The 25,470-nt window shown below is 37.6% G+C and overlaps 1 protein-coding gene across 1 annotated transcript; it reads left to right on the top strand.

The window, feature by feature from the left end:
• Positions 1-731: 731 nt before the first annotated feature.
• On the top strand, positions 732-24,286 carry LOC140243310 (SAP domain-containing ribonucleoprotein-like). Its single transcript, XM_072322983.1, is given in 10 exon segments — positions 732-764; positions 5,499-5,538; positions 5,541-5,597; positions 10,356-10,405; positions 12,033-12,179; positions 14,159-14,238; positions 16,815-16,872; positions 17,792-17,863; positions 19,006-19,104; positions 21,461-24,286. Coding segments are annotated over 10 exon segments (678 nt in total). The 3' UTR covers positions 21,503-24,286.
• Positions 24,287-25,470: the final 1,184 nt, after the last annotated feature.

Here is a 25,470-nt window from a genome sequence, read left to right as displayed (position 1 = left end):
TATGTCTTTATGTACGACAAAAAAAAAAGCACCTTGAAACCTTGGACGATTGCCTGTTTCAGTGGACGCCAACTACAACATTACAACATTACCATCGACTCGCAATTTTCATAAAAAAGAAAATGTTACAGTGGGGGAACAATAATGTTACGACAAACGTTTGAATAATCATGTGTAAGCAGCAACTATCTCGAAAGTTTATTTTGTATTAATACTCACTAATGATCTGTAAGTACCAGAACATTACCGATTATACTGCTGTATATTGATTATTATCAATTTCCGAATTGCTCTTTGATTTGTAATAGGTTTTTCTACTGGGGCCGCAAACAGTGAATTTGCCTAATTTTACATAGATCATTGGTGCAGGCCGGAATTACAAATCAATTGAGTTACTAGCATCAAGAAGTATTACCATGAATTTGTGTTGACATTACTTACTAGTAATAGTTTTTATACCCAAAGAATAATAGCTATACTCTTTGGTTCTACCTGTTCCGATTATTGCACAAACTGCTTTGTGAAACGATACCTCAGTGCAGATAATGAAAATGATGATTGCTCTTGTTGTTGCTGTTATTTTGATAATTATCGCTTATGATGGGGAAAGAGAGGAAAAATGATCATTGAGTAGTACATAGTCAACGAACACAATTTGCATGATCCTCCACATACGGGGACAAGATTTGAGCGACCAATTCTGCCGGAGAGGCGCTAAACTAACTATCAAAATGGCGGACGCAAGCACTGTGAAAAAGCTGAAGGTAAGCCACATTTCATTTGGTTTGATCATAAATATACTCTCATATGTAAAGGATTCACGGGTATAAACGTGTAGGTAGGATATCCATCCACATGTTGCACTACTTCAAAAATTGCAAATCTTTCTAGAAAGTGTGATGTAGGCAAGATGATCACGCTGTGCAACGCGTCTTGTGACTCCCCAGATTATTTGTGTGGTCCCACACGCTGGCTTGCATGTTTGTTGAAAACCGCATTTGCAGCTGCAGCGTACGCGCAGTGTAGGCAGGCTAGGCGGTCTACACTAAACCACACTAAACATGTCATAGGGCCTACTTGGTAGCCATTTTTAAAGTGACAAGTAACACGTTGTTTTGTTGTACGTGTTCATACAGGTCTACTCGCCGTGTTGACTAGAACATATAAGTATACTTGTGTACTTGAAGCCCGAGGAAGTAGATACATCATGTATCTAATCCCTAGACAGTGTTAGTACCTGTTAGTCAGTGTTGGTAGGCGTAGGCCAAATGTAAATTTACTCGACCTAGTTGTAGCAACCTACAATTAGATCTAAATTTAAGCATAAATTGTTAATGTTAAGCAAAATTTAAGTTTTCACATCAACATCATCATAGCACTGTTAGTCACCTAGTGTTGTGTTAGCAGAATTTACAAGCTGGACCTGGCTTGAGATGGTTGGTGCAATCATGCATTGAAGTTGGTGATTTGCTTTGGCCTTTGCCTTTGGCTTTGGATTGGCCAACACTGAAAAGTCGTGACTGACAGACTCATGGCATGCATGCATGGCTATGGGCCATGGCAGTCAGTGCAACTAGAGTGAACTAGTGTAGTCTACACTACAGTTGTGCATTGTACCCAATGCAATGTAGGCCTAGATAGTATTAGCAATGTATTCAATTCAAGAGTGTCCATCAGAAATACAAAACAAAACGAAACAAACGAACAAACAAAAACAAAAACATGATTAGGGCTCAGCTACAATTGAAATAATATGTAGACTAAGGTTGGAGCATTCTACAGCTCCTGCAGCTTCCTGTCCAGGGACAACAACTGTATGCCATAGATACAATGTAGGCTGCATTATTATGCACCATCAATGCATCAAGCAAAGAAATGGAAACACCCTTGGGGGTTCATTGCATGGCTGCCTCCATTGGTCGTATAGACACAATGTTTCGTGTGTCACAGTCCTACTGTATTAAGAAGAACAGGTCAACAAATTCATGTGTTAAAAAAAAGTTTTTTGAGAATATTTTATCACAAATACATTTATGATGTACCATGTCATATCAGTGGAGCTTTGTGACACCATGCAAGTGAAAGGAAAAAGCTGATTCTTTGTGTCCTGCAGGAGTGACAGTTTCTGAAGCTCGTCATGAAATATTCTTTGTGCTTTGGTTTGGTGGATTGGAAGTTGTCAGCTGGATAATTTGCATATCATCCCATTCAAAGCTTAACGAGAGAATGTCAAACTAAACATGAGGAGTGTTTGAGGGAGTGAGAAATCTTTCTTATATGGGCAATTCCACGGTAACTGACGTTACGCGTAAGGATTTTCATGAAATTGTTTATATTGTAGTTTTGTGAATGAAAGCACCTGGGCTTGTAATTAGCATTGATGAATGAGTTCATGAGAATGAAGAAATGGGTGGAAAGTTTTTCTCTCAAACTGCATTCCTTATCACATAGCAAGTGAAAATGTGTCGGTAACTGACGTTACGGAAAAAGGACATGGACATGGGAAATTATGGTGTTGATTTAAATGGAAATATCTCATGTCCCAGACTTCTAAACTTTATGTGCTTTATATGGCAATATACTTAGGTTCTTAGGAACAGGTGTGCAAAATAATGTGCACTTCAGATATTTCCTTTTAGCACCATGCCAATTTCAGTGAAGGCATGACGGTAACTGACGTTACGCTTACATTTGCCATAGGGTTTACACATGGAAAATCATGATTAGGAATAGTTTTGTGATATTTTATAATTCTGATCTTTCAGAGTGATTTGTTTGATATAGAATCATACCTTGGTTCATCAATTACAAATACCCAAATGAAATGAAACATTAGTCCATTTTCTTTGTGTTTAATGAAAACTTAAAGGGAAACATGTCAGTAACTGACGTTACGTAACTGAAGTTACACATACTTTTGCTATGGGGTTTACAAAGAATTAACTTATTCAACAGGTTATTATACTGCTGCAGTATACCAGTAACAATCCCAGGCATTTACTTAGCAACAAATTAAAACAAAATCTAAAGACACAAATGGGATGGGGCCCTTAGAGGGCAAGCTCCCCCCCCCCATGCCATAGCACAGTTGAGCAAAAATAATGTAAATGCACCAGAGGATATTTCTTGACATTTGTCTGAAGATTGAATGCTTATTCAACAGTTATGATTACACAGAGCCATTTAGATTCAGCAGTTCCAAGTATGAATATTGGCATAACTAAGGGTTTTTTTTTTTGTTTTGTTTTTGTTTTTAAATGAACAGGAAAGTTTCTATCTAGAGTACCCCACCCATAATGCCCTGCAGTACTACACAAAACACAAATATTTTTTGTGTGTGAAAAAAAAAAAATATCTTTCAGGTCATGGGGAAAAAACACATACAAATAAAAATATTCATATGAAATCCACTGCGATATATTCTTTCTTCTTTTCTTTATTTTACTCCTCCCTCACGGCATTGTTAGGGCCACAAATAACAAAATGATCTCCATCATTAATAATGATTTAAATGAATAGTGTTATACTTTTAATATTTTTTCTGTGAAGAAGAAGCATGCTTTTTTTTTTGGTCAAAAGGGCATTTGTTTATTCCTTGCTTGAAGGAATGTAATTGTTTTTCTTTTCCTTTTCACTGGTATATCAAGGCTTGCAAATACATCCCAGATACCAAGAAATAGGACTTTGCAACGAAAGAATTCTAAGATTAATATAAATGAATCTTCCTGTTCATAATTGTTATGTATTACAAAAATGTCCCTGCATGAATGAAATAAAGTAATCAACAAATATGAAGGTTTTTTTATTTTACCCTAGAATCACCTCTCACTTTGAGCAACATTATTGTTAAACGTTGAGCAATATCAGTGTTAGTTTCAAACAGTAATGACAGTACACGCCTTATGTCAGGCCTGCTTACATTGTATGTACCATTTCAAGATGTGCCATATTAACTAAACCAAACATTTAAGTGCAAGCGAAGAAATATATCTCTTCCTGCATTTGCCTTGAGGTAGAAACTTCATAAGCTTCCAGAAAAAAAAAAAAGAAAAATGCGAGCAAAAGTAGTCATTAGTAAAGATTATAAAACTGTTGGTATACAGCTGTACACAAGCTTTTTAATAGAAAAAGGTGGTTACCATGCAACCACATCATTGATTAGGCCTACAAATTTGGTAGCTTTATCATCCCGTAGGACTGTGAATGCACTGTATAGTAATTTGAGTGCATTATATATTGCATGTGGTAAACCTAAACTTCCAGATGATTTAACCTTAAACTTGTGCTGAACCGAAAATCAAAAGCTCAAGCCCCCTCCACCAAAACAAATATGATAAATAAATAAATAAGATAAAATGAAAAAAAAAATACAGTGTACCATGGTGATGACATCATTCCCTAACAAAGGGATTGCTGCTCTTTGTTGATAACCTTTGACTTCCCAGATGTACCGGTATTGAAATGGCCTAAAGTCAAAAAATTTGCCTAAGTTATACTTACTGTCATGGTAACTGACGTTACATACTGGTATATGACGTTTCGGTAACTGACGTTACACATTTTGATGTGTTCATTTGACTCTCCAGTATGCCAAGTATCCTTATTTTCTGGTATTGAAAGGAAGGCATATGGGCATACATTAGAAATCCTAAGTTACATCATACAGCTCACTTTCTTTGATGAATAAAGTTAAAAATTCCTTGTTTTTGGTAACTGACGTTACATCCATCATTGTCAAACTAATTAAAAGTTTTTATAAAATTCTTTAAAGCAACCAGCTTTTTCTTTCTATCATGTGGTAAAAGACTTGTCTGGTAACTGCATACAATTTGTACATATAAAAGATTGTTGTTTTGAGTACTAGTAAAGTGGATATACAGAGGGTAAATTATGTGACAATACACTCTTTCTTACCATTGAGTTATAGGCATATTTTGGCAGCCATTTTGAAAATCAAAATGGCCACTTTTATTGAAGAACATAATGATTCTTAAAACTTCAACACAAGTACTGTCTGAAAATGTATGGTGTTTGAAACAAATATCATTTTGAATTTTCGGCATCTGTGTCCTACATACCGTGGAATTGCCCTTATGATGATACACTCATTAAGAAAATGATACTGTATAATGTGAGTGAAATTAGGAGTACTTGCATGTAAGAAAGGTGTGTGTGTGTTTGGGGGGGGGGGTGCTACTGCATTCTTATCTATTGTTATTGATCACACCAGATTAGCAAAAGAAATTATATTCACACCCGCCGAGTCAAAATAATGGTAAGGGTACAAGCGGTATCTTACAGACGTGAAATTTTCCCATTGATTTGAAATGATAATTGTTGGTTCTAAACAATGTGAACTGCAAAGGAGCATTCTTCAAACTGAATCTGTCCTCTGGTCTTTGTACACATCTATTCCCCCATTCTTATATCTTTAACATCTATTGACCCCCCCCCCCCCCAATCTTTTCATAACATCTTTTGCTCCCCCGATGTTGCAGATTGCAGAGTTACGAAAGGAACTGACAGACAGGGGCCTTAATTCAAAGGGAACAAGGCAGAGCTGGTGGAGAGGCTCACAGCTGCATTAGATGTGGATGGTAGGTATCCGTGATAACTTGTACAAGTCATAAAATAAGAGCATGCATTACCAATCAAATGAAATAAAAAACAAAACAAAACATGATACAGCCAAGGAAATTCATTACCATTGTGAGAATTACCTTTTGTAGACCAACAGATCATACTTTGTACATTATGAAAGACATGTACATGTATATCATCCATTCTGGTACCATCAATCAACCATCCTTAATTTCACTGGCGAACACAATTTTTAAACAGTTCTAAGTCCATTATGTGAATGTCATGTCCCTTCACAAGTATTTCTTTGCAATGTTCTTCATCAGTTTTTTGATTAAAAAAAAAAAAATCAGTGTGTACAACGTGTAATTGCTTCATCTGTGAGACGGTGTCTGTTTGCTCTATATTTTGTGGTTCACTGTTCTGTAACACCTTTCTTCCCCTCCCCTTTTAAACTTTGATTTAATCAATGTACAAACACATAATGTGCAAACGTAGATGTGATTGCATGCTTCTGATACTTTACTGAAGCTTGACTTACAGGCTGTACTTGTATTTTCAGTGAAATTAATGTCGGACATCCCTTGTCTACATGGATTGTGTCTTAGTCTAAATACAAACTGTTCCACAGTGTTAATTTCACTGTCGATCTTGTTCTTCATCAGACCTCTCAACCACACTGAATTTGGAGGAAAGAATCTGAATTTTGACCATTCCCAGCTCTTGTTTCAACAGGAATGTCCTATTTTTCTGGATGATGTTACTACACACTCCTATGGGAACTGCTCTTTCTTTCCTACTTTTGAGCCAAATTATCCCTATTTTTCAGTCAGGTTGGGAGGTCTGCTTCATGAACCTTCATATGCTGCATGCCCCTAAATGCAATATTATTTTGCTTTGTCACTTGTACATTTGTTCCCATTAACTCTTCTTTCAGCTGTCGGGGTTGATCCTGTCCTTGACAGTGATGTTAATGCCGAGGGTGAATATGTCATATTTATATTTCTGATCACCACACCACTTCTTCACTGTTACACATTTATAGCTAGTTTGGTATTTGGGGTCTTTAGATCTCGATGAAATACACTGCACCACCCCCTTACATGAAAGTGCACTCCACATTTCCAGTTGACATTTATGAGTAATAGTAGAGTAACACATCATCTCTTCGTTTAATATGCATTTGTGGTTGGACCCAATATCACTAGTCTTCAAGAACATGTGCAACTCTTAAGATTCTATAATTTTCTGAATTTTTAGTGCAATTTCAGTGAAACTAGTACACTTTTCTTTCTTTGATATCTCACATGTAACAAGGTCCTCTCAAGTGTAGAGTGGATTTTTAGCAAGGGTCTAATCAACTTTATTCAGACATCTCTTGAGATAAATTAAAATTTGTCATGATAACATTTCATGACCACATTTCATTTAATGCTGAATCATAGCATTACAGTTGTAGATTACCTGGAAGAATCTTTGTCAGTAATTTGACTAGAGGACACTTCAAGATGAAGAGAAAATGATTGAAATGCTAAATGTAACTATCCGTTTTATGAAAAAGAAAGATTTTTTTTTTTATCAATTTTTTTTACCAGAACGAAAGATTTTCATCAAATATTTGACATAAAGGTAATGAGTCGTATACCAAATGTTATTCGTAAGAGCTAATATGTGAAAACTTCATTTCTTTTTTTTTTCTTTTTTTTTTGGGGGGGGGGGGGGGGGCATTGGGGTGGGCCATGCAACGCAGGACTTCCTAATGTGTAATTTTCCAACAGGGAAGTACACAGTCTTGAGCTATAACATCTACAGATGAGTTCAACAATGTTTGTGTTGAAAAAGAAAGGAAATGTTAATAGGGGTGTTTCTATACCGTCAAAATAAACAAGTGTCCTTCAGACAAGCTTCCTTCACCGCAGCAGTGGGTACACGTACACTGCAGGCTTACCACATATTATAACACGCTCTGCACCTAAACGTCTTGTATGGCCTGCACATTATTTTTGTCCTCCAAAGTAGACTCATGGGGAAAAATGGTTTCCTGCTTTGTAGAAAATTACCACTTCCCCCAGGATGTCCTGTGAAGCATTAGAATGCACTGACTTTGACAGAGATGATGTAGTGAAGTTCAGATGCATGTCACAGGACTGAGTAGCCCATGTCAGTATGCATGTTGCTTTCTACCTTTGCAGTAGGCATGCCAGAGGGTAAAGTACATTGTCTGCTTTGAGTATACTGCGGCAGGTGCATGATAAAGACACCATTACACATTGTGGTCACTCAGTGTCACAAATTGTCAAACTCTGCTTACTGAGCTGATATTCTAATGTTCAAATGTATGAAAACTACTGTACATTCCAGCATTAAAGGGCAAGTTCACCTTCACATACATGTGGATTGAGTGAAGGCAACAATGTTAGTAGAACACATCAGTGAAAGTTTGGGGAAAATCCGACAATCCGTTCAAAAGTTATGAATTTTTAAAATATCTGTGCAATGACTGCTGGAGGAGAAGACTACTACAGTGTACAGTATGATGTCACATGCGTACAACGATATAAGGAAAATAAAAAGAGAATTTCACAAAACTTGACTTTTTGAATAAAGTGCATATGTCCTCGACTTGTAACTGACTTATGTTAGGGGTAATATTATTCCCCCTGACTTCTGAAAGAGAGAAGTCAAGTGTTCTTTTATTATGTGAGAAAAGTGAGAATATCTTGAATTTTCTTTATACTTTCTTTATATAGTTGTACTCATATGACATCACAAGCTATAGTAGTCTTCTCATCCAGCCGTGACTGAGCAGAAACTTCAAAAATTCATAACTTTTGAACGGATTGTGCGATTTTCCTCAAACTCTCATTGATGGGTTCTACTAATATTGCTGCATTCACTCAACCCACATGTCTATGAAGGTGAACTTGTCCTTTAAAAAAAGAAAAAGAAAAAAAGTTTCAGAGACTTACTGGGTATGGTGTCATTATCAAGCGGTCTACATGTATGAAAAAAACAAAACAAAACAAAACAAAACATCACCATGTTACTGGGATGTTTCCTGAATGGTTATTCTAATACATACCACCGTTTACTTGTGGGAAATATTGAGTAGAGTTAATACATTTACTCACATAATATGTGCACTTTTTGGAAGCATTTAACATTCATGTGCTTCAACCCTAATCTTTTGGTAGCTCCACATGTTTGCAAAATCTGAGACTCTAGGAGCATGATGGGCCATACAGTCTACATGTATGTACATTGTACTGTAGATCTTGTGCACTGGAAACATTACTAAAATGTTCCTTGAATGTTCCTTGAATTTTCCATCCGTGTATTTCAAACTCATTACTTTCTACAGGTATATACCATTGCATGCAATTCTTTGTACGTTTAGCTTTGTACTCTTAACCAAGATTGGTTGTTTCCGATGGCTGCTAAAGCTCTGTTGTGTGTTGTCAGCATTGATGGTTTGCAGTGGCACTTTGTGGTAGTACCACTATGGTACAATTGCATGAACCATCAGCAAGATGTGTTGTGTATAGATATTTAGTATTGGTTTGTTTGATGTGTTTTTTATGCCTCCGCCACGAAGTGGTGCCGGAGGCATTATTGTTTTTGTTTTGTGTTGCAAATGCTGCAGATATTTACAGTGTGGTGTACTGTGTGCAGCATGACAAAGGACCAACTATGCATGCTTGAACATTTCCTGTGTCAGAAATGATGGTTTACAGTCTTATTTCAGTTCTGTGTACAATGCACAGCGCCATGTGGTATATAGGTGGGGCACTGCAAATCTCCCGCATACAAAGTGATACTGATTGGTGGTCACTACAAAGATGTGATTTGCTGCGTAATCTGCAGGGCTTACCTGTGTAGTGGATGCATGTTAAGAAATATTTGTACTAATTTTGGCAAATACGTGTATGCACCCTTGCGACCCACATTCTGTCCTATTCTGGTGTGATGCTTCAGCCCGTTTTCCACCTACAATTGCCGTACAGATGAACCATTGCACATAGCTCCATTGAGCGGCAGGGGCGGATCCAGGAATTCTGCCGGGCTTCAGCGCAATTTTGTGCTCCCACTACAATCAGCTGACAAAAATGGTTTCTTCAAAAATTAAAGGGGGCACCTGCACCCCCTTTCATTTTTTTTCTTTTTATTTCTTTTGTTTTAACAAAAAAATGGGGATGTGCGCCCGGGGCACCCACCCCACCCCCAGATCCACTTATGAGTGGGGAGAATTCACCAGGGGATTCACACTGTCATATATTATGCACTTTATGCCTACAAGACATTACAAGGGTGTACTTAACAAGATCTGCTGTACTCTGATGTGAAATGATCGCATGACCCTATCAATAAATCATGTGTTTGCGTTTCTGTCATCAGGCCATAATCACAGTACTGTCCTTGCATGCCTTAGAAAGGAAAGAATGTAAGAACAAGAAACTTAAAGTCTGGAGCAAATAAGTCTGGATAACACACCTGATGATGCACTATCATCTTCATTACAGTTCCTAAAGCAGCCACAGATAAACTGCTCTATAACTCAACAGAAGAAGTTTGAAGACTGCAGAATGTTGACCAAAAGATTTAATACATTTGAACAGTCACACATGAGTATAAAGAATTACTGCTCAAGGTGATATGGTTAGATCTGCAATCACCAAGTTACTCTTTGAAATCTTTAATAGGGAACCATTCAATTTATACAATCATATATCAATGATGATGAAAAAAAAGTCTTCTTCATCTTCTATCCCCTACAGCTGTCCTGACTGCAGATGACGATGCAGAGGACTTACTGAATCAGGAGGAGGTGAGTTATTTCATGCAATGAGGTTGATTCACAGCTCTGTGTGCTGCAAGGAAACAAACCAAAGAGTGCAATTCCTTGCGAATCCTCTTATCTAAATTATTTTACCTGTAAGAGATAACATTACAGAGGATTCCTGTTATAACGAAGTCCTCAGAACCAGCAGTTTTCTTTTGTTATATCAAAATTTTGTTATAACCAAACAAATAAACAAAAAAAAAAGCATAACCAAAATTTCGTTATAACGGTGTTCATTATAACAGGAGTACACTGTACCTCACTTTGACTTCATGGTGCATCTTGATTTTTATCTTAATCTTAGTGGCTGAATGAAAGCAATATAAGACACGACATTAAAGTTTTTGTACATGGTATGGAAACGGAGCCATTGGTCGAATGTTCTGAAGATTTATTTGTACCAATATGAGAAAGATTCTGCCGGTTGCACAACCAAAACATTTGCTGGTTTGCAGTACAATGTAGTTTTTGGGACTACACAAACATTGTGGTGGCAGTGATGTAGAGCATCATCTGCTCCTACATACACATGCACTTCAGTTTTGGTTGCCGTTTTGTCTGAGGGTGTCTTAGCATGTGCAATTGTTGCCTTAGAAATCCATCGCTTACAAACATTGCACATGTCATGCTGGGTTTCATGACGGGGATTTGCTTGGGTCTGTACCACTTACATGGGTATAAAACCCGTTTCTTGACCCCTCCTGATTAAGCTTGGATCACTGTGAGGGTGGCACTTCACAAATGGCTGAGAAAAAGGAGATGCAGATTTAGCATATGACTGTGTACCTCAAGATGTAGGTTCTGGTTATTATAAAGTTTGCTGCCCTACGGGTCTATATGTGACCCTGCATCTCAAAACAAACAAAAAGTCGCCAGACATGAATTTTTAGTGAAGACCATATTCTGAAAGAGCAGACTTTAAGCTTTAAAATGATGTATAACTCAAATCAAATGGACTCTCCTAACCTATCTAAATATTGGAAAGAAAGCACAAACTCAGGAAAAGTGTGAACTGAGAAAAGAGGCTCTGAAATACAGTGTCTATTCAAGTGCTTAATCTTTACCAAACCGTGCTGGCTGTGCAATGAATGGGACAAAAAACAGGAAGTAAACCACCAGAGTAACAACAATGAAGGGATTATCAGATTAGACTGAAATTAAGCATGCCTCATTAACACATTCTGTCCATAATTAATGCCAACTTTCAAAGCAGTAGCACTATCCTTTCAAAAGTTATTAGAGTTGAAAGTGAAGAGTGTGGACAAGGTTTTTCAGAAATGAAAAAGGGATTCTAAAGACACACCTAATCACACTATTCTACCAAAAATGTTCGAGATAAACTGCTAAAAAAACACACTTTCCTGCCCATTTTATGATACCAAATTTTAGCATAATGTAAAAGAAGACCCGCTCTTTCAGAAAATATGAAAAAGTCAAGTTCGGCTAGGTTGACCCATTTCACTTATTTTCAGTCCTCACGCAAAATCAGTGTGTGCGACTTTATGTTCGTTTTGAGATGCACGGTCACATACTTGTATGTGTGACCATCTTTCATTTACGTAGCTTATGTCTTTTCTGTCTCCCACCCCCCCCCCCCCCCCCCCCATCCCAGGACTTGGAAGGTGGCGATCATGAGGATGGAGACGACATTGAAAGGAAAGTAGTTCAGCTTGAAGAGGAGGAGGAAACGCCCAAAGCAGAGACAGTAGAAATCAAACGGGTCACCATGGCGACAAGCAAACCCCTGACAGACGACGAGGTAACGCATTGCACTCACATCGTAGGACCGCAAGATTCTGATGTAGTCACACTGTGCCACTGCCTGCATCCTAAAAGGGATTATTTTATCGTTTACTTGGTCTTTCAGTGATAGGAGAAATATTATACATTAGAGATTACACAGAAAATGTAAAGAAAAATTGTTTTGATGTAACAATGAAAATATAAATGTAAACAAACATCTTAGGTATGGTCCATAGCTGATATTCTTTTATCATGTCAAGAGATATGAAAATGATGAAAATTTACCCATCTACTCAAGTGGAAAGGTTGTAAGATATTGCTCCCACTCATACCTGAATCAGAGAAAAAAGATAGAGAGAGGGTGGTGACATGTTTGAATGTCTGAAAATGACATCCTTTCATCCCTTTAACCCTATTCTAACTGGGCTATTTGAGACCAAGTTTTTACTTCAGATCTCGGCCACCGATCGCACGATCGCCATGAAATTTTGCCTGAAGATAGAGCTGGATGTCAACTACAAGATTACATGGTCATACAATAGAAAAATATTGCCTTTCTATTTTTAATAAATTATGCAAATTTGTGCATGAAATCATATTTTCACCTATAACTCCATTAAAAAGACTGAAGTATTGCTTAATTTTTGTGTCAGAATTCCTCAAGACATATCAAACAATTTTCATGTAAAAAAAATAGCACAATCAAAATCAATTTCTTTTGTTTTTTATTGTTTTGTTAATTTCTTATGTATTTTATTGTTTTTTCGACCTTTTGTTTTCTATTGTTTTTTTGCCCAAATTTGTTGTAGGCACTTTTTCAGGCTTATCTACACTAGAATTGATTAATTTCAATGGTTAAAAGTTGAAATAATCTAATTTATATCAATTTAACCAAAAAACACAATTTGCATTCAATTTGCACACGATATCGTGAATTTGAGCTGTTTTTGGGTTGACATGAATATGCATAACATTACGTAACTTCAGAATGGTGTACACGGACATCGCAAATTTGGTCTCAAAATATGCGGAAGACTTCAATGAAAAAAGTCGTGAAATGACGCGGCAAAATCTTTGCGCGTTGCAGAATCGTGGCGCGAAACATCGAGGGGGGGGGGGTCAATTTGACACCCCCCCCAGTTAGAATAGGGTTAACAAGCCAATTGTTTTTACTACCTAGTATGTTTTAGGTGGTTTATCTGTTGGACTGGTCATCCCAGATTCCGTCTTTTCATGTGCATGGGAAATAATATAAGATGGGTGAAAAAAAAAAAGACTTCCCGCATATGGTAGATCTTTGCAAAACTTGTAGTGAGGTTATACCACCCTCCATTTTCCAGACTCATTGTTATCAGTAGGCCTACAACTTTGCCAGTGTGACTGTTGGCCTCAGGACAATCAACATGGAAAACAGAGAGAGAGAGTGTGTGTGCGTGTTTGTGTGTAATGGTATGACAAGTCAGTTATTAAACATCTGTTTTTTGGATATCTGTTTTTTGGATATAAACTCCAAACTCCAAATTTTATTGTCCAAGAATGGAAATTCTTTTTGCCCAATTGATCGTGGGCCCGGCAGCCACTGAGCAGCGCCAGATCGACGTTGCTCTAACCTTTTCAACTGTTGAACGGCAAACAAGGTAGCAGCAACTCCCATCTTTTAACGTCTTTTGGTATGACGCGGCCGGGGTTTGAACTCACGACCTCTCGATTGTGAGGGCAGCCGCTCTACTCACTGAGCCAACACATCGGTGTTTAACTTATGAAGTCCATAAGCTGTAGGGTTCAAATCCCCGTCTCGTTACTTCCTTTTCACAGAGCGAGCATTTGTTTTTACTATTGAAGAGCAAGAGGAAAAGGATAATATTGAAAAAAAAAAAAAATCTATGACTGCTGAAGTCTGATGATGAGCACACGTGTGCATGCAATCACTGTTGGACTATCTTGCCAAGATTTCCCCCACTTCACTTTGTAGCAATATTGATTCCTTGTTTACAGAAAAAGACGCTGCGGGCACAGAAGTTTGGGGTACAGAAACCCCTGTCAGACGCAGACAGGAAGAAGGCGAGAGCAGAGAGGTGAGTTGCCACCTCTCAATATGCTTCATTTCACCCCAAGTTAACTCCTCTTGAGAGTCCATCTCATATCCTAAACCATGATCTGAATGAAGAGAGATATCTGTGGTATCATGTGTGACCCTGCATCACAAAGCCAACAAAAAGTTGCTAGCCGTGGGATTTCTAATTAAAGGTCCTGTTTACCTTTGGGAGCAGTAATTTAAAAAATGTTCAAGATATCACATTTGATGCATATGTGTAGGTCTGTTGTATCACAAAACACCCTACCATATAAAATTTTTACAATAAAGCCTAAAATATAAGGAGATATCAGTATTTTTCTCATTAAACCATAACTGTAGACGGTTTAGTCTGGAAACGTTTTTATTATAAATTTTGTTCACACTTTTTGTATATCAATATACTTATCATCGATTATATGGATTCAAATTTTTACAGTGGTTGTTTCTATCCCTTACTCACATTTTAGAACTATTTTAAAGCACTAATGCTGGGTTTTTGTGTCATCTGCATAATATGGTAAATTATGCCTTTAAGGACAGATTCAGAAAGAGCAGACTTCAAGCTCTAAAATGATGTATAACTCAATACAGATGAGTTTCCTATTCTATCCAAATAATAGAAAGTACACTGTCCAGTAAAGTGTTTACTTAGAAAAGAGGTTTTGAAATTCAGGGTCTATTCAAGGGCTTAATCCTCACTCTGCTATGCATAGTGTAATGAATAGGACAAAATGAATGGGCCAAAACCACAGTGTAAAACTCCATAGTAACCACAATGCACACTCATTAAGCACATTCTTTTCATTAGTGAAGTTGACTGTCAAAGCAGTAGCATCATCCTTTCAAAAGTTATTAGAGTGGAAAGTGAAGCATGTGTAAAGGGTTTTCAAGAAACTAAAAGGGGTCATTTTGAAAAACATGCAGAATCACTAGAAAAGCATGTTGTAGAAAAACTGAAAAAATCATAATTTCTCACTCATTTTATGATCCCAAACTTAAGAATTTTATAAAAGAAGAATTGCTCTTTCAGAATATATACAAATCTAAAGATTGACGAGGTTGACACCTATTTTGAGTCCTCATGTAAGATGAAGGCGTGTGACTTTTTGTTGGTTTTGGTGGTGCATGATCACATACATATGGAAGATATCAAAGACAAAACCTGTATTAGATTCCTCATTTTTCTCTCCCAAATGGCATGTGTAAACATTCACATTTTTATAAATCCCTTCCTATGAGTGAGGCATACTTGTCATTTTTTTTTTATATATTTATGTGTGAAATGTACCATTTTACCATAATAAAAGTTTCAGAGAACAAAGATGAAGTGTTTTTACGGTTAAGTAAATGTTGTATGAATCCAGTGATAGTAATAACCTGTGTCATTCGCCAATTCTTTCAACATCCTTTAGGTAAACAAGGTGTACATCTATGTTTTGGTTGACTGTCTTTGTTTTCATAAGAAGTTTGAAAACAAAAGATATCTAAGAGTACAAAAGTGTGATGTCATAGCCATTCATTGCCATGGAAACTGGCTGTAAACAATCTCACCTGGCCCAAATGTCTGTGAACACTATTGTTGCAATCATGCTCACACCTTGTTCCAACCCAATCTGTAACAAAGGACTGTGACATCAGTAGTTCTCTATACAGTTACCTTTGAATAAGTCAACACATTGTTAATTACAGTGCTGCATTAATGCTATGTATGTGTACAATGTGTAGGTGAAGCCATGCTTGCCATGCTTAGAGCCAGTACTTGTCAGTCACAATAAACTTCGCTCTGTTTTGGGTACCAGCATTTCTGCCACCGTTGCATTGATTGTGCTTGACCTCAGATCGGTTTTGGTTATAGATTCTTGGATCAAGGTCACTGTATGCATAAAATTGTTCATCAATATAATGTCTGTGAAAATATGGCATAGTTCACTGTGTCGTTGACAGTCAGGCACTCTGATGAATTTTTACTTGTTTTATATTCATCAAGTTTTTAACTTTGTTTGACAAATCTGTGAATGTAAGACATAGGTATCAATGCAGAAAAAACCCCAAGAAAGTTACATTGTAAAGGATTCAACTGAAAGTGTAACAGTGCCATTGTCGCCTGAAGACTTGAAATAAACATTAGCTCACTCAACAAAAGTCATACACTACAAACACCACCAACAGAGTGACTACAGAATTTCAGTCATTTCAAGAAATCTTATATAGCATGCAGAGCTGCCAACTAGTACTGATTTTCAGTAATTTCTACTGAAACTGGAGAAGAATACTGAAGGTTACAAGAAAATTACTGATTTTAGAAATCAGTGTCTGTGAAATACACATACGGATTACTAATTTTCACTCAAAAAAGGTGCAAATTACTGATTTTCAGCCATCAAAGTACTGGAAGGTGTTTACAAAAGTTGGCAACTCTGCATATGGGTTATTTTGCTATAGACTTCACTTTCAAGTTTGCTTATGTATCTCTGTGAAATTACTATGTGATTTATTAATCTTTCTTCAAAAATTTGAAAAAAGAAGAAATCCATATCACTGCCCCAATACAATGGAATTGATTTTCATTTTCAGGTTTGGAATGGCACCCAAGGGCATCACATCAGCACCAAAGGCCAAGGGTATATCTATGGTGAGCTCAATGGGGGGTTAATGGACCATCATAAACTTGATATCATATGGAATGCTAAAGTTAGACTAAGAAGGTGGTAACTCGGAGCTGAATTGGCAAAGCAGTATTAGATAAAAGAAAAAAAAAGTGTGGATTGCAGGAGAACACCAGATGTACATGTATAGATAACAGATCACATCAGAGCTACTCAAGCTGTCATAAACGATGCTTAGATCTTAGTCAGTCTCGGACACTGGCTTCATTTAAATCTTCTTTCTTATTCATTTGTAAAGTAATTTTTTTTTTTTCCAAGTTATTTCAGTTTAATGTGCTTTTTTGTTGAATGTATTTTGTCAGTATGCTTTTATATTAATTGTTAAGCTTGTAGAGAACTTTGATTTGTTGTATGAAATGTGGATAGAAGCTCAACTATTATCATTTTGTTATTTTTGTTATTTTGTGTTGTTACAGCCCATACTCAAATCGTGTCATTTCTAACTTGAAAAACAAACAAAAACAAGCAAACATAAAAAAGAAGTGCTCTGATATATTTTTTTTTTGGTCATATTTTTTCTGTGGCACCAATGACGGGGGATTAGATTTCAGGATACAAGATTGCCTTTTTATGCACCCTGACCCTGCTCATTTCTTATTCACGATGTATCTATTACTGCAGCTTTGTGTTAGTCTGTAAAGATGAAAGTGATAATACATGTACGTGCACGTTTTGCAATTTCTTGTGTAATGTACACTAGTACCCTCACAAAAGTATTGCCACAATATGGTGTGACAGCTCTTTTTTTTTTTCACAAAATTAGTCCTGATTCATTTTGGAATATCAAATTACATGGCGTGACATGTCATGGGGTTGATAAAACAAAGAAAACACAAACAAAAACATACATAAATCTACAATGGCCGTCTCTCTCTCTGTCTATAGTCGGTAGATACAGAAAAGCTGAAACAGAGGGCTGAAAGGTTTGGCACATCGGTATCACCCACTGCCATGAAGGTAAGAGATACTCTTTAATATGCACATATACATGTACACAGCCAGCTTCCCTGCAGCTTCTTGCTACTGTACCCCTTTCCCTTTGCTATTTAAATGGACTTTGAGATAGAAGTACCCTTTAACATGAGGGAAGATGTTATCTGAAGTACTTTAGAAGATCACAGTGTTTATGATGTAAAATTACAGATGTTTAAGGTGAAAGCATCAATGTCAGACATAGTATGTCAAAGTTCAGTTCAGTTCAGCTCAGTTTTGTTTCTGCCTTCCATTAGTACAGTATACCAAAATTTAAAAAAAGTGGTGGCATAATTATAGGAATAATATACAGTTGTACCACCGGCGGAACATTTTCAAAAGTGTTGGGGGGGGGGGGGCACTTCCGGGTTTCATGAGCTAACAAGCAACAAAAAAAAAAATGCCTTCAGCGCAACTCCGGGTGCCACTTCTGGGTTTCTTCAGCCGACAAGCAAAAAAAAAAAAAAAGATCTTCAGCACAAAAATATAACCTTACTGCACTCACACTTCACTTCTATCTGTTTCTTTCTAGTGCCACTTACGCACTTCCGGGGTAAAAAGAGTGTGGGGGCCCAAAGTGGCGACACCTTATATATTCCTTTGTATGGTGCCAAAAAAAAAGTGAGGTAAAGAAACAAAGCAATGTCATATTGAAGGTACACTAGCAGAGCAAACACTTTGAATAAAGAGTTGAGAAAATAGTTGGAAATGCAGGGGACCCCCTTCTTCAGCAGAGCATGTGTTATATCTGCTTCATTCACACCAGCAAACCAAGGAATACAAGGTCTTAAGAATATTTGGTTGCTTGTGTCTACGTCTGACTGTTGCATCACATTCTATAGATTTTTTATTTCATGCTTCATTGCTCAAGCACAAGCCTTGTTAATGAGTCTTTAATTTGGTTGGAACCAAACGGGCAATGCTGGTTTCATGATTTTATTTGCATTATGTGATTTTTTACCTACATGTAAGAATAGTACCATTTGCGATATCATTTTTGAGGAAGCAACTCACTCTAAGTTCCCTCCAGGAGCTTGGAAAATAAAGCCATCTCCCCACATTGGCAAAAATGTACACAACACAGCAACCCGCAGCCCCATTCGTTTCTTTCTCTGCACATCTCATAGGCAGAGGAGGCGGAGCGGATACGGAAAAGGAAGGAGCGGTTCGGGGCTGTCCTGGCCCCCGGCTCAAATACCAAGATCAGCGTCGGTGATGATGCAGAGGTAAGATGACAGTAATGATAAGGATAAACATTTTTGATTTAGCCTCCACCACAAACTGCTGCCAGAGGCAGTATGTTTTCTCGTTGTCTGTCGATACATGTATGTCTGTCCGTAATCAATTTTGTGGGCGACATAACTTAAGAAGCGTTTGAGGTATCCAAATAAAACTTGGCATGTATGCATGTATGAGTGGACAAAGTGCCTATCAGCTTTTGGGTGCACATACCCAAGGTCCAAAGTCACGGTCAAATTTTTAAAATATCATTATTTCCCCCATATCTGTGCAGTGTCCATGAAACTTAATGTATACATGTATTACCAGATAAAGATTCTCTTGGAAAAATTCTAGGACCATGGGGTCAAAGGTCAAAGGTCTTGGGGGGGAAATGCTAAAATTTCACTTTCTTCTCCATATGTTGGAAATGGCTCAAGGTATCTCCATGAAATGTAGTACATGTGCATCTTAGATCACTGAAGTGACAAAACTGGCTTCTTGCATACAAACCTTGAGTTTGTCTTTCTCAAATACTGTAAAAGTGGATATTTTCGCGTGACTAATTTTTCGCGCTAGGCCGGGTCAGAAGAGTTTCGCGTGTTTTTAATTCCGCGGAATCAAGACATCACGCACAGGAACGTGTGGCAAGCAAAAATATTCGCGTGTTTTTATTTTCGCGCTAGTTTCTGGTTTGCGCGAAATACGCGAAAATTTCAACACCGCGAAAATTTCCACTTTTACAGTAGATTTGATTTCATAGCAGCACTATGCAGTTGTAGTCTCCTCTTAAAGGACAAGTCCACCTTCATATACATGTGGATTGAGGGAATGCAACAACATTAATAGAACACATCAGTGAAAATTTGGGGAAAATAGGACAATCCGTTCAAAAGTTATGAATTTGTAAAGTATCTGTGCAGTCACTGCTAGATGAGAAGACTACTACAGTGTGCGACGTCACATGCGTATAACGATATAAGGAAAATAAAAAGAGAATTTCACAAAACTTTACTTTTTGAATAAAAGGCTCATTTCTTCGACTTGTTACTGACGTATGTTAAGGGTAATATGTGACCCTGCACCACAAAACAGACAAAAAGTCGCCAGACATGAGATTTTAGTTAAGAGCATATTCTGAAAGAGCAGATTTTTAGCTTTAAAATGATGTATTACTCAAATCAAACGGACTCTCCTAACCTATAAATGAAGAGTTTGTTTGCAAAAACCGATAAGTCCATATTTGCCAAATGGAGATATTTGCGATTAAAGGTCAAGAAAAACAAAGAGAATAATAAGAAAATTTTTGCTTCTTTTGACCATAACTTCAAAAATATACCTCTATATGTAGTGACCAATATATCATTTAAAAGGTATTATTTTGTACTTTATGACAAAGATCGTACTTCAAAATCTTCAAAAATGGACTTATCGGTTTTTGCAAACAAACCCTTCAAATATTGGAAAGAAAGCGCACACTCTGGAAAAGTTTGAACTGAGAAAAGAGGCTCTGAAGTACAGGGTCTATTCAAGCGTTTAAGCTGATACCAAGCCGTGCTGGCTGTGCGATGAATGGGACCAAAAAACAGGATGAAAACCACCGGAGTAACAACAATGAAGGGATTATCAGATTAAATTGAAATTGATTATGCCTTATTAACACATTCTGTCCTTAATTAATGCCAACTTTCAAAGCCGTAGTGCCATCCTTTCAAAAGTTATAGGACTTGAAAGTGAAGAGTGTGTACAAGGTTTTTAAGAAATGAAAATGGGACTGTAAAGACACAATTAATCACACTACTCTGCCAACTAATGTTCCAGAAAAATGGCTAAAAAGCACACTTTCCTGTCCGTTTTATGATCCCAAATTTTAGCATAATGTAGAAGAAGAATTGCTCTTTCAGAAAACATGAAAAAGTCAACATCGGCTCGGTTGACCCATTTTACCTATTTTCAGTCCTCACTCAAAATCAGTGTGTGCGACTTTTTGTTCGTTTTGTGGTGCACAGTCACATATTATCCCCCCCCCCCCTGCCTTCTGAAAGAGAGAAGTCGAGTATTCTTTTGTTATGCGAGGAAAGTGAAAATATATTGATTTTTCTTTATTCTTTCTTTATATTGTTGTACACATGTGATATCACAAGCTATAGTAGTCTTCTCATCCAGCCATGACTGAGCAGAAACTTCAAGAATTCATAACTTTTGAACGGATTGTCTGATTTTCCTCAAATTCTCACTGATAGGTTCTACTAATATTGTTGCATTTACTCAACCCACATGTCTGTGAAGGTGAACTCGTCCTTTAAGGAAATTCATTTTCTGGTTTGGGCTTCATTTGTTTCTGCATGTTTTATTCTCTTTCAGGCAAAGAAACGGAAGAGAGCAGAGCGGTTCGGGATGGCATAGCAGGAGTTGTGGTGTATTCATCTTTGTTATTCCTTTCATCCTGTCCACCAGTCCCTCTGTACAGTATCAGTCATGATTTCTTGTGTTATTTTTTGTTTTTCCTACGGTCAGCCCTGACCGTCCTACCATACCGGTCTCCCGACGTTTATGGGGCAATGTTTCCCAAGGTCAATACCGCTGCGAGAGCACGTGCCTCTCGATCTCAGCGGCCGGTGGAACCAGTGGACCTGATGTTATTCCACTTGAGTTCAATTTTTTTCTTTTCATAAGCCTTCAAGGATGTTTGGTAATCCAACATCACAACCTATGGTAGAGACCAATGCAGTCCACAGCACACAGTGATCACCACAAAGCCAAAGATGTCTTGATTTTTCAAAACCTATTGTTTTGTTCCTATGTCTCCCATGAATCTCATGATTTTAAGGGGGGGGGGGGAGAAAATCTGTTATATAAATAAGTCACCAGGCAACACTTCAGAGCAACAGTAATATTGGGAAGCATAGGAAGGCATATGATACACACTCCCTTCATGGGACTTACAAACTGGAATAGTGGATTGAATGTCTGATGTTCAAGTGCAGTTTTGTAAATGTGTGAGATCCTTTGCATTTAGATGTGTCAATTTATCAAACCCCTTACTAATGGGTCGATGTCAGCAGCCCTACAAAGTATGTCAGCTGCAAAGTCCAGTAACAGTCCAGTCCAGTCAAAGTGTCAAAGGTAATGAATGTCTGTAAACGTGATGGAAAGTGGATGTTTACCGTGCAGTAAGGTCAACACTTATGGTTCATGTAGTTTTGATCGGTGGTCCTTGTCTGTGGGCAAAACCACAGCTCGTGGATGCTGCACAATGATATGTTGACTATTAATTGAGATGAAAGCAACCTCTATTATTGCAGATGGTTTCAAAATTCAAAGGATGTTCACTACCCAAGGCACAGAGTAAGGTTATCCTTTGAAGTGAGCCTTAGAGGCCATAATCACATTTTTCTCCCATCCAATAATATTTCATATCATATGACAATCATTTTCATTTTCTGTTTTTTGTAAATTTTTGACCAGACCCGTATCCCCAATTTGATGTACACGCTAATACTAGATAAAAGCAGTGAGCAGGAGATGTCTAAAAATTCATGCCAGCAAAATCTATCCTCATAGGGCATACAGAAAATAGAAGGGCTATTAAATGGCGTAATTTTGAGCAAAGCAGAATTCCTAGAGGCATTCATGGTTACAATGATTACGTTCTTACCATGCAAAGGTGGGTAATGATGTGATAAATAATCATTTTAAGAAAAAAAAAAAGAAAGAAGAAGAGAAGATATAGTTATTTGCTCTGTATTATTTATTTGCACATTACTCTTTATGAAGTTCAGTCATTTTAGAATGTTATCAGCCAGAAACCAAAAAAAAAACAAAAATGCATTGTAATCACCTCAAGTTGGTGTGTGAGAAACACATGTTGGGAGAAATGTAGAGTGCCCTCGGAGGAAGATGGTTAATTGCTGTGTGCTGATGGAGACATGATTACTTAGCGTCAATTAGTACATAAGTATCAGCATTGACTGGCAGATCCTGGTACATGTCTTCAGTTGTGTCTGTTGGGTACGATTTACTTTGTAGCATTCTCGAAATGTCAGGTCATTGAAAAAGTCTGGCGCTGCTGGACAAAGGTATCAGTTTCGATCTTGTGTGTCTCAAAAGAGGTTGCGAGGTTTTGCTGTTGGGGCTTTCAGATTCTTGAGTTGTGCTAGGGGATTGAATACAGTTATGTGATCTCCACATAAGGGTTTTGATAAGTGTCACAACAAGCTTAATTCTAGATGACAAAGAAATATAAACCTCCTTCGTGAGATTGTCTTTGTATGGCATTGATGTGGTGGAGTGGATTCGACTCTTGACTCTTTAGCTGAAGGTCTGAAGTTCAAATCCGACTCGGGCTATACAACTGAAGATAAAACGTTTGACCCACTTTGAACCATTCTTGCCTGCCAGTTCTTCCTCTCGGGGCTGGTTGTGTGAGCGGTCACGAAACTGTCTTGACCCTTTGGAAGAATGGTACATGCACCAATGACGCTACCCTGGGCCAAACACATATCGTGTAATAGATGTTGTTCTCATTGTCCCATCGTAGGTGAAATTCTTCTGGTTCCTTATGTAACTATGACCCATTTTGTGTAGAACTCAAGTCCCTTTGTTAATGTGGGATGTGCTGCTGTCAGATGAGGGTATGCAAATCAAGCATTTTTTGCAGCATTTGGTCATCACAAAAAGAGGGGTTGTTCTCAGAAAATGAAGACCATTTTCCACAGTTTTTCCCAAGTTTATGAACTCATCTGTGAACTTGCAATCATTATTGAATAGTATTCTTTGACTTGCAGTCAATCACTTAGACATGTCACAACAGATTATTCTCTTTGTTGGGACATTCCATTTTTATTTATTCATTTACAGTTCGACCTCGATTATCCGGCCATGTCGGGACCGGCGCTCATCCGGATAAGCGAATTGGCCGGATATTGGAGACACAATGTTAATATATATAGCTGCCGTCCAAGCTGCCGTCCCAGTGCACTGGCAGCTAGGCAGGTAGCGTACCCCACAACGGTGGTGTAATCTATGCTAGCCTGCGCAAAATTGTAGTCCCTTATTTTTACGATGATAATGTGGTGTGAATTTATGTTAGTTCTGTCGGAAATATTGTAGGTAAATAGTGTGAGTTTTGTAGAAATTTTAATTGAGTTTAACCCTAAAAAGACTGGGCTATCTTGGTAGCTCGAAAGACTGGGGGGGGGGGGGGGGGCCTAAAGGGCCCCCCCTTAAGATCTCGGCCGTGGATCGCGCGATCGCCGCGAAAATTTGCACAATGGTAGTGTGCGATGTAATCTACAAGATCGTATATTCAAATTTTACAAAATAGTCTTCTTTTATTTTATTTTGATTAATTATGCTAATTTATGCGAGAAATCAGACTCTTTGATCTAAATCAGTAAATAAAGCTCCAAAAGTGCTCATTTTTGGTCTAAATATTCTTAGTGGCATTCTTAGCAAATGTAATTGAAAAAAAATTCGGTATCAAAATTAATTTCTTATCTATTTTATTGTTTTATGAATTTCTTATGTATTTCTTTGTTTTTTCGACCTTTTGTTTTTGTTGTTTTTGTAACAAAATTTGTGGCAGACACTTTTTGAAGCATAATACTGCTAAAACAAATTAATTTTAGCCATTGAGAGTAAAAATAAGCATATCTATATGAGCCATGTGAAAAAACTCAATTTGCATTGACTTTATACACAAAATCACATTTTTGAGCCATTTTCGGCCTCACGTGCATGTACAAAAAGTTATGTAACTTCAGAACCGTACCCCCGGGCGTCACAAATTTGGTGTCAAAATGTGCGGGAAACTCAAAAGAAAAAAGTCATAGAGCATCGCGGCGAGAGCATTGCGCGTTGCAGAGTAATCGCGCGAAATGTCGAGGGGGGGCCTTTTAGGCCCCCCCCCCAGTCTTTTTAGGGTTAAAGTCACTGTTTTTTCTCCATTTTTGGATGAAAAAAAAAAAGAAGTCCTTCACTGCCTTTTAGGCCCCCCCCCCAGTCTTTTTAGGGTTAAAGTCACTGTTTTTTCTCCATTTTTGGATGAAAAAAAAAAAAAGAAGTCCTTCACTGCGTGAATGCATCCGGATAAAGGGAGGCTGGATAATCGAGGTCGAACTGTATTTTTTTATTTTTAAGTTATACAGTACATATTAGTTATACGATTGGCATTGTAGCACAATAAATATTATTTTAACTTCAAACAATTTCTGAAATACCTTAAAAGGTGTGATGAAGGATTAAGTTCGAAAACACTATAGGTGGAATGTCAAACGCTCACTGCTTGAATTTCAAATGCAAGCTCTTCCATTGGTCTTTGTACATGTACATTGTAAACCGACATCTTTTCTGAGGTTAGGCATATGATGATA

Source organism: Diadema setosum, chromosome 20, assembly GCF_964275005.1.
Source record: "Diadema setosum chromosome 20, eeDiaSeto1, whole genome shotgun sequence".
NCBI lineage: Eukaryota > Metazoa > Echinodermata > Echinoidea > Diadematoida > Diadematidae > Diadema > Diadema setosum.
The sequence above is the reverse complement of the archived record's forward strand: the minus strand, read 5'-3'. Positions and strand labels throughout refer to the sequence as shown.